At 38.7% G+C, this 10,090-nt stretch overlaps 1 protein-coding gene across 2 annotated transcripts; it reads right to left on the reverse strand.

The window, feature by feature from the left end:
* Positions 1-585: 585 nt before the first annotated feature.
* zfx (zinc finger protein X-linked) lies at positions 586-9,421 on the reverse strand. Of its 2 annotated transcripts, none has more exons than XM_056254074.1 (8): positions 8,979-9,421; positions 7,547-7,645; positions 7,136-7,450; positions 5,992-6,147; positions 5,779-5,916; positions 5,561-5,695; positions 3,416-3,565; positions 586-2,324 (listed from the first exon to the last, which is right to left on the reverse strand). In XM_056254074.1, the coding sequence occupies exons 2-8, from the start codon at positions 7,611-7,613 to the stop codon at positions 1,090-1,092; spliced, it is 2,196 nt and encodes a 731-aa protein (XP_056110049.1). In that variant the 5' UTR covers positions 7,614-7,645; positions 8,979-9,421; the 3' UTR covers positions 586-1,089. The 2 variants fall into 2 exon arrangements, with proteins under 2 accessions (XP_056110049.1, XP_056110048.1); XM_056254073.1 differs by having other exon boundaries at positions 7,136-7,453.
* Between the last annotated feature and the right edge of the window lie 669 nt (positions 9,422-10,090).

The raw sequence follows: 10,090 nt of genomic DNA on the forward strand, positions 1-10,090 counted from the left end.
TCAAATTCTCAATTTTATAAAGAAACAAATAAACATTTTGGACACAAAATACTGTTTATTACTTCTGTATTTACAAATATTTCTTATACACATAACATAACATCTTTAAGAATCTCTTTATTCCAAATTATACATTTTCAGTATCTGTGTAAAAAATAAAATTTATCCTAAACATCTTAATAATAATAATAATAATTTGAGGGTGAGTTTTACAACAAACAGACCAGAAGCCAAACGGCAACATTCAAGAAATACACAAACATACTAGCGTCTAAATTAAAACAAATTTAGATTATCAGCCATTCGGCCTGATTTGATGACTGCACACTGATCAAATCTCAAGATCTCCTTTTGAGCTGAGAACTATTTGCAATATAATTTTTCATGTAAATATTAGCAAGAAACCCTGTTCTACATTACACTCCAGTCATTTTCTTTATTAAATATCAGCTGGAATTTTTAAATTAATGCACCAATGTTGACGATGCATTTTGGTTTGGATCGGGTTAGTTTTTCCCCAAAGCCTATCTGCCTATCTGAACAGCCTATTTTCTCTCAAATTATATTTTTTTAGCAGCCAGGGCATAAGATGAGTATTCCCAATTCATTTTAATTAGACATTCTGCTTATCTGAAGCTAAGAAACCGGTCAATAAAGCATTAGCACTTCCGTACTTGTAAACGCATGTGCATATACACGCCACAATCATCAATGCTATTCAAACATGGTTTGTGTAACATGCGATACAGGAGTCATAATTCAAATTTATAACCAGACGCACCAACATAAAACTTAATGTCCACCCTTGATGATTTAATATGCAAGTTTATCTATTTTTGCATTTAATCTAAAGCTGGTCAGAACAACGGTTTTAGACTCTCGACAAAGATTGACTAAACTTTGGAGTAATGCGTCTTTTCAAAACATTACAGCAGTGTAGCTTGTGACCGGACACATTAGTAGGTGGATTTTTAATTTCTCTGAAATAGCCTCTAGCTGGCTTTCCAACAGTCAGCTTTTGGCCCTGAAGACCACAGCTACATCAGAACGGACCTTTTCCTGATGGCTTTCTGATTGGTGTTGCAAAGGTCACATAGTAGGCATTAGGTCTTTATGATGCCGCATGATGTGCTGATTCTTCTCCGACGGTCTGCGGAAGCCTTTCGAGCAGAAGTCACAGCGGTGAGGATAGTCTTTGGTGTGGATGGAGATCACGTGCCTTTTGAAGCCAGACGCATCACCTGTGCTGTAGTCGCAATACTGGCACTGGTATACCCGCCGCTCCCGATGGCCCTTGGACAAACCGGTGCCGCCCAAAATTTTCTTACCCCCATGAGCACCGAGTCCAAATGTCTTCTTAAGACTCTTTTTGTCAGGAAAAGCCTGCTGTTCCTTGGTGTGCACTGACAAAATATGCCGGCTGAGAACAAACGGATCTGCGATTTTGAAATTGCAATGCCTACACTGGTGTAACTTCTTCGCCTTATGTGCGGCCGAGTGCTTCTTGAGCTCGGATGGCCGGTGGAAGCCTTTTCCACAGACCTCACATTTATGTGGATAGTCTTTGGTGTGAACTGAAATGATGTGGCGCTTCAGGTCACTGGAATTGGAGCTTTTATGGTCACAGTGGGTGCAATGGTGCGTTTTGGCTTCCTCGTGCGTCAGTCCGTGTTGTAACAGCTCGTCGGGTTCGGCGAACGTCTGGAAACAGCGGTCACACTTGTAGGGCATCTCTTTGCTGTGCTTGGTCTTCACGTGCGTCTTTAAGTTAGACGAGTCGGCCGATTTGTAGTCGCAGTAAAGACAGGAGTAGGGCTTCTCGCCGGTGTGGGTCCTCATGTGTTTCTTCAGCTCCGAAGGATGCCGGAAGCCCTTCCCACATTCTACGCAAATATGAGGGAAATTCTTGCTGTGGACGGCGAGCAGGTGTCGGTTGAGAAGTCCTTGTTCTGCCGTCTCATATTCACAGAACTTGCACATGTGCATTTTGTTGGTGGGTGGTGAGATCTGAAGCTTGGATTCTCGGTGGTGGTGCTGCAGACGGTGGGAGAACAGCGTCGCCTGCTGGTGGAACTCCTTTCCACACACTTCACACTCAAATGGGGCTTTACTGCTGAGGGTGTGGATCTCCATGTGGTTGTGGAGATTGGCTTTTTTGTTAGTGGTGAAATCGCAGTCCGTGCACTGGTATTTCTTTCGGTTTACGACATCCTGATGGTGATTCTTGGCGTGGCGCTTGAGGAAACCGCGCGACTTGAACTTCTTCCCACACAGCATACAAGGGTACACTGTAAGAGGCTGGCCGTAAGGTCCAATGATGATTGCTGAAGTTGAGAAAGGAAACCAAAATGAATATAATGTTCTCTACTGTTCAAAAGTTTGGGGTTGTTAAGATGTTTGAATGCTTTTGAAACAAGTCTCCTTTACTCACCAAGGCTGCACTTTTTTGAATAAAAATTCAGTAAAAACTTTGATATTGTGAAATATTATTACTATTTTAAATAACTGTTTTAGATTTTCATATAATTTAAAATGCATTTTATTCCTGTGATGGCAAAACTGAATTTACAGCATCATTACATCATTAGTCTTCAATGTCACATGATCCTTCAGAAATCATTCTAAAATACTGATTTGCTGCTGAAGAAATATTTCTTATCAATGTTCAAAACAGTTGTGCTGCTTAATATTTCTGTGAAAATCATGACATATTTTTTATCAGGATTCTTTGATGAATAGAAAGTTAGAAAGAACAGCATTTATTTGAAATGAAATCTTTTGCAACATTTATAAACATATTTACTGTCACTTTAGTCTATTCATCTCTACTGTCACTGTCACTCATCTCTATTTCATCTCTATTTACTTTTGGTTAATTTAACGTGTTCTAGCAGAAAAAAGTTCTTTAAAAATATATTTTGAGCTATATTTAATTATATTATATATATATATATATATATATATATATATATATATATATATATGAGGAAGAGCACAAGTTTGGGGTCAGTACAATTGTTTAAAAGAAATTAACTTCAAATAAACTTTCAATTTTTTTTTTTAGAGAATCCTGAAAAAATTTATCATGTTTTCCACAAACACATAAAGCAGCACAACTGATTTCTGAAGGATCATGTGACACTGAAGACTGGAGTAATGATTCTGAAAATTCATCTTTGCCATCACAGGGAACAAAAAGTATATTTTTTAAAAATTTTCAATTAGAAAACAGTTATTTTAAATTTGAATAATATTTCACAAGAGTACTCTATTTACTGATCCCATAAATTCCACCGTGGTGAGAAAAATATCTTAATGTCCCCAAACTTTTGAGTGGAAATGTACCTAACAATTGTAATGAATCAAATTATATGATTAAATTCAATAAAATATAAAAAAAGCAGTAGAGATGTACCTGTCTGAATGTGACGAAGTTCTGAACGTCTTTTGCTCTTGTTCTTGCTTCGTTGACGACTGAGTCTTTCGATCACGTCAGACTCATCAACGTGCAGCAGAGCGCTGGCTGCTCCATTCCTGTTCTCACAGCTTTCACTCTCCTCCCCACCTGACACACATTACATCATTTCTAAGGTTAGAACCAAAACACATATCCCCAACACATTTGTACTATAAATTAAAGACAAATGTATTTATTATAAAAGGCTCAATTATTAAATTGTGATTATCGGTTAACTTGGTTAAATTAAATGAATGTTCTGCATATGTCCATCTCCAAGTAAGAAAATTTCCTTATTAGGAAATGTACAAATGAGTTAGGTGACATAAATGCATATTTTTTATTATAATTAAATGTACAGAATTAAAGGTGCTCTAAGCGATGTTGGGTGTCGTCACTTCTTGTTGACGTTCGAAGTATTGTCTAACAAAACGGAGGCTAGCTAGACACTCCCTCCTCCTCATCCAGTCCCCTCCCCCTCCCTTGTGTTGGTTACGCGAACATGAACGTCCATTTAGAAAACAAAAAAATGGATTTACCCACCTGTCCAGCAAAAACAGTGCTACCTGAATGTTGGATTGGAAGCCCTTCTGCCGGCGGAGTTCTCAGGCTTTTCCCATGTAAATTCGGGACCCTGACCCTTTTCCCTCGTCTTTGCAATTTGTTCATCGGAATGTCGTCTCTTTGGTCGTGTGTCGCCCATATCAAACTTAAAGAGAATATAATTCTAACTTCCCTCTTCATGCTTCTCTCCTCCACATGTGTACGCGCACTAACCCCCCAAATCCTTCTTGTCGGTTATTGGCAGGAACACTGTTTGTTATGGTTCGTGGTGCGGGTTGTAGAGCCTAGATTCTCTGCCCGAGCCCGAGCCCGAGCCCGAACTTGACCGCGGGCCGGGTCGGGCCGATATTTCCCGCCACTATATCTAGAGATCTAGAGACGTGCACTCCCAAGGCAATAGAGTGCAGCGCGGGACTAGATTTGACGGCCGAGTGCGAGCGCGGGCGCGGGCGGTAATGCACTCACTCTGTATGTGCGGGTTGCGGGAGAATAAAACGATTCGTGGGACTCTCGGAAACTAGAAATATCTATGAATAAAACATAAAAACTAATACATTTTTATTCATCTGTTGCAGAAAAGCAACAAGAACAACTAAAACAAAATAGAAACGATTTACAGGCCAGAGTTTCTATTTATAACATGTTTGCAGCGTTGAGCGATGTAGCCAATCACAGACATATGTGTTGATTTCTTGAACGCAATGGCCAATCAGAAGCATTTAAGATAGACTCCCCTCACCGCTCAAAACGGACTTTTTGTTCAGTGATGAATTCTGTATGCTGGCAAATCATCTAATTATAACAAACAGTGTAGATATTATGAAAGATTCATTGTGCAGCGAGCTTCATTGATAATAACAGAGATGTGTGAGATCGCGATGAACTGATGTCATTTTTTTAGGAATTATTAAGGGAGCGCACTTTGCGCGCATTCAGTCACGCAGTAGCCTGCTTGCTTTTATGTTAAATTAACAGTGGTTTGTGTGTTAATGCTTTAATAACAAATAATTTATCAGGAGCATTTATGCTGATGTGTATGGTGGCGACACGTAGGCTAACTTGAAAGTATTTGGAGGTACAGAGAAAAAGTCTATTTGCGGGCGGGAGCGGAACAAAACATAAAAGTTGCGGGCGGGAGAAAGTAACATAGAAAGTAGTTGAGAACGTCAGTTATAACGACCCACGTATTAAAAAATGGGCGGGTTTAAATCGGGCTCGGGTTCATAATTACAGTTAATGTGTCAGGCCGGGCCTGGCTCGGACACAACGTGCACGGGCTCGGGTAGGGTCAGGCTTGATTTTTTGGGCCCAATCTAAGCTCTAGCGGGTTGGCCCAGTTTTTTTTTGTGTTCAGGGGACAGGCAGCTAGCGGATAGTGAGGAGATGTTTGCTGTATGTGACAAAAAATGTTTTGGCCTAAAAAACACGTGACATCGCTTAGAGCACCTTTAATGTAGTAAATTGGTAGCCATCAATTTTGTTTGTGGAAAACATTGCACAATGCAACTTTTGAATAAGACGTGTATGTGTTTGACTTACTGTAAGCAGCTGCCCAGGCCACAGGCATAAAGTCTTTGCTGAGTGATGCGTTGTCAAGTGTTCGCTGAGCATTTCCAGGGTCCTCACCACCCACCACCACTTCCATGTAGACCTCATCTGTGATTTTAGCCACATCTGTAGACATCAAGAACACACAGTATCAGCAGAGGCACTTGGAGGAAATGCCTTCATAACAAACTGACAGTAACAGGACTCACTGATGTCATCCTGGCTTTGATTGGCTTCATCCATTGACATGTACACCATCTTCTGTCTTATAGGCATTCCAGAGTGATCCACCAGCTCCACAGTTTCATCTACATCAAGCTCTGCGTCTTCTATGTCAACGGTGCCTCCTGTAAATGAATCATAAATGTGTAAACACCAAATGTTTGTAATGAAGTATAATGACATGCAGGAGACTGACTTACCCAAGTCCTCCTCCCCTGAGTGAGCCTTGATAATGTACACTTTGATGACCTCTTGACCCTCATCATCATCCTTGTCCACATCCTCTGCGTCTTCTAAAGTGCCCTCAATGGTGACTTTAGCATCCCCATCAGAAACCACCTTTCCAGTCTCATCCACTGAAATAAACCCAAGACAAGCAAATGGTGACAAACAAGCAACAGGGATATTCTTGCGTCCTGCATGTATTGTCAAATGGTGAAAAGAATAAAGTAATAAACTGTGCGTTACATTTATTTACCACTTGTTTGACACAAAGTGGAAGCTTTAAAAGCCAGCAACAGCAGTACGATTAAATACACTGGTGTTGAATGAATCACTAACTTTAATAATAATAAGATTTGCACCAATGCTGATAATTATTTTCATGTTATGAAGTACAGTATGATGTTTTAATTGTTATGACAATTGTTACATTTTCATATTAAAATTCCATACTACTTTATTTAAATCAATTAATTTTAAATGAAACTAGTAAATTTAGGCATCACAATATTATAATATTCAGTATGAAAAATGGAGATTCATTCCTAAAGACTACATTTAACAGTTTTATTAAATTATTATTACTTTGAAAAATTAACTTTCAGTGAGAGTTAGATGATGGCAAATGTAATCTAAATGTAAAAATGGAGCAAATAACCATGAACAATTGAACATCCAATATCAACCAATAACTTAAAATAATAAATAATGGCCGATAACTGATATGGTATTGGTACCAATATATTTTGCATCCTAAATAATAAGAAGAAACACGTAATACAGTCTAAAGGTGCAGTAACATTGGCAAAATTTCAACAAAAAAGATCCATTGTCTTTTAACAGTGTAGCTAAGCCCAGCTCACATATATGTCACTTTCAAACCAAGCAGCTTTCTGTTGGTCAATGGGAGAATTCGCATGATCAACTTGAACCCATTGCAAAAAAAAAATTCCCAATCTAATGGATTTCCGTTGAAATTTTGCAGAACAATGGTAAATATGACTGAACCCTAACTGTAGGCTGCTTACTGTTGCCAGCAAAAGCAACTCTCTGAACAATGAGTCATTAATATTCAGATCCTTTTCAAGAAATGTTCTATTCTCACTGGCTGAGGCGACTCACAAGAGATCATGAGGTAGTCTCCACAGGTGTCAGGATCCTCCTGTACCTGAGCGTCAGTCACCACATCAACCCGCAGTCCTTCATCCTCCAGAGCCACATCATCAGGTGACATCACACAGGTCTCCACCGCAATAGTGCCCAGATCTTCGTCTTCATCCGAGCATGGCACATACTCCGCCACCACATCCTCGATGGCTTCCTGGATGACCAGCTCCTCATGTGCGAGGCCGTGCACCGCAATCTTCTCACCCTCCACGTCAGACACGAGAACCGACTCCTGCAGTTCTACCACCACCTCGTCTTCTCCCTCACCCTCTTCTTGGAGAAGAACACACATATTTGCGTATATAAATATCTTTATACTCATAAAACAACAATCAGAGACTTTATCATAGTCACTGTTTGCTTTACCTGTCCCATGGAATATGATCTTGGGCTCATGGGAATGGAGAGAGAGAGCCGTTACATCTTCATCCATTGTCTCCACTGGTTATCTGCATAATATAAGACCTGAAGGGAAACGCAAAAGAAAACCATCAGAACATAACAAGAACATAAGACTAAAAAGTCTGAATTTCACAGCATAAAAATCAGCATTAAATTATATATTATATCAGAATTATTTTGCAATAGGATTACATAATACACTAGGACAGCACAAAGATAACCATAACATCACAAAAGAAAGTAATAAAATAACAGGTCAAATATGGATATTTTTTGTGTAGTTCCATCACTAAAGCAATTATCGTCATTCCTGTTATGCAATACATTTGATCCATAGTCTTGATATATTGTATAAAATAATAAATAGCCTACAATTTTCAAGATGAAAATCATTTAATCATTTAGAATAAAATGTAATACACTGTTAAATGTAATATTTAACATATCTCAAAAATGAAATATACTGTGCATTATAAATTTAAAATAATAGATTTTTGCTATTAGTGTTTTATTTTTAATTTAGATACAATTTTATAGAATTTCAGTAACCGCCATTTATCAGTTATATGCCATAACATGAAAATAATGATCACGTCTTTCTTGATACATTGCATAAAATAATAAACACATTTTTAAAGATGGAAATCAATTCAATCATATTCAAATAAAAATTGTTTAAAAAATTCCTCACTGGACTTTAACTTGCTATCATGTAAATTATCAAATTATTAATTATTTTTAATCACCTGATCTTGACCAGTGCATATTCCTGAAAGTCTACATTTATGTATAACTATTTTAAACACAAGCATATTTATTTTACTGCACAATAGGAATGACCTTATTATACTTTTAGTACAGCAACTGTAAGCCAAATAGGCTCCCATGAATCCCATAATCTGATACTGTAATTTAGTGTTGACCCTTCTATTCCCATCTGTACTGTTTGACAGTAAGAAGGGGCGTTCCCTCCCGGAGACTTGAGCGAACAGAGCCCCGCCCACTGTTAGAACCCACATGCCACGCCCCCTTTTAAGCGACATCGCCATTTTGAATACATTAAAATAATTAATTAAACCTTGTAAATATATACTTAAATGCCAGCACAGTGACAGTCAAAATGATCTACAACACAATTACTGTTTGCGTAATCCATCTACAAATGAAATAAATGTGTAATTGCTTATGAATCAGTCTTGCAGGTCTTGGGAGTGTCGTCTCCGCGGCCTACTTTAGGCCTCTGAAGGCCGCGGCTCGGTGCTAACAAAGGCCTACGCGCCATTACAACGGCGTTAATCTCTCAAACAGATAAATACACAATTCACTCCAAAATATCCCATCAGATGCATATTTAACAAATATAAACGTTCAGATTCTGTTAAACACGGCGGCCTACCTGTTATATTTTTTTGTTTGTTTCCAAGGCCGTACGGGTTTCCTTCTCCCACCCCCAGACTCGGGCAGAACGCAGACGGGGCTCTTGTGTGAGCAGGGCGGGCCGCCGCAGAGCGCGGAGGGGAGGGGCCGAGTCTGATGCGCTCCGCGGCGCTGCAGCCTCCAGCTCCTCCGGCGCTTACGCCGCCTTCAGAGCCGCACGTCACTGCCTCGGAGCCGCAGGAAAATGCGGAAGGAGTCTCAGACAAGTGGCCGCAGTCCGGCTCTTTTGGCAGGCCCATATGCTGTATTTTTTCTGTGCCTCGGCGAATGTAAAACTAGGCGGTTTTGACTAAAACTCAAACGAATGATTTTGTTTTTGTTCAGCGCATTGGAAGTCGGTTGTGAATGAGTATTTTGATGGGGTTTCATTTGTGGCGGCGTGAAATGCGTATGATGCGGAATGAGCGAGCTCGGGATATTAGCCAGTTATGGATTTATGCTTATAAAATGGTTTAAATGACCGTTATGGCGTATTATTACACAAACTGTTTTGGTTGGAAATATTAGCTGGGTAGCACATTCATACAGTTTACTGTATGTACGGCGATCCGGTGGTTTTACGTTTTTATTATTTTCTTATAAGGAATTAACTCGCTAGAACATAAAATAAATTTGTTCTAACATTAGTTACAGGCCAAAATACTTTTATAAAGAAGAACTATTTACAGACCGAGAACCAAGCAAACATATATAATAATATTCAAAAATACAGAAAATAGAAATAACAATAATGACTATTCATTCCAATACTTATATTATAATACTTTCTCAAATATATATTTTAAAATTACTCATTAGATTGAGTAAATTAAATTATGTGGCCTAGAGATGATCATATTGAGTCTATTTTCCTTTAACACCAGTACTGAGGTTATTAATACACCCATTAAAGCTCCCACTGTTAAGACAAAACTGCTGCTCATTCAAAAACCTCTTATTACATTATTCTAGATAACCTTAATCATGCTTTTAATAAAGCAATATTTGTTCAGGATATTTAAATTGAATAAAGGATATAAAAAATAATGTCACTGCACACCATCAAATGCCTTTGGACACTATTAAGAACCT

This window comes from Rhinichthys klamathensis, unplaced genomic scaffold (assembly GCF_029890125.1).
Source record: "Rhinichthys klamathensis goyatoka isolate OS25496 unplaced genomic scaffold, OSU_Roscu_1.1 h1tg000110l_1, whole genome shotgun sequence".
Classification (NCBI taxonomy): domain Eukaryota; kingdom Metazoa; phylum Chordata; class Actinopteri; order Cypriniformes; family Leuciscidae; genus Rhinichthys; species Rhinichthys klamathensis.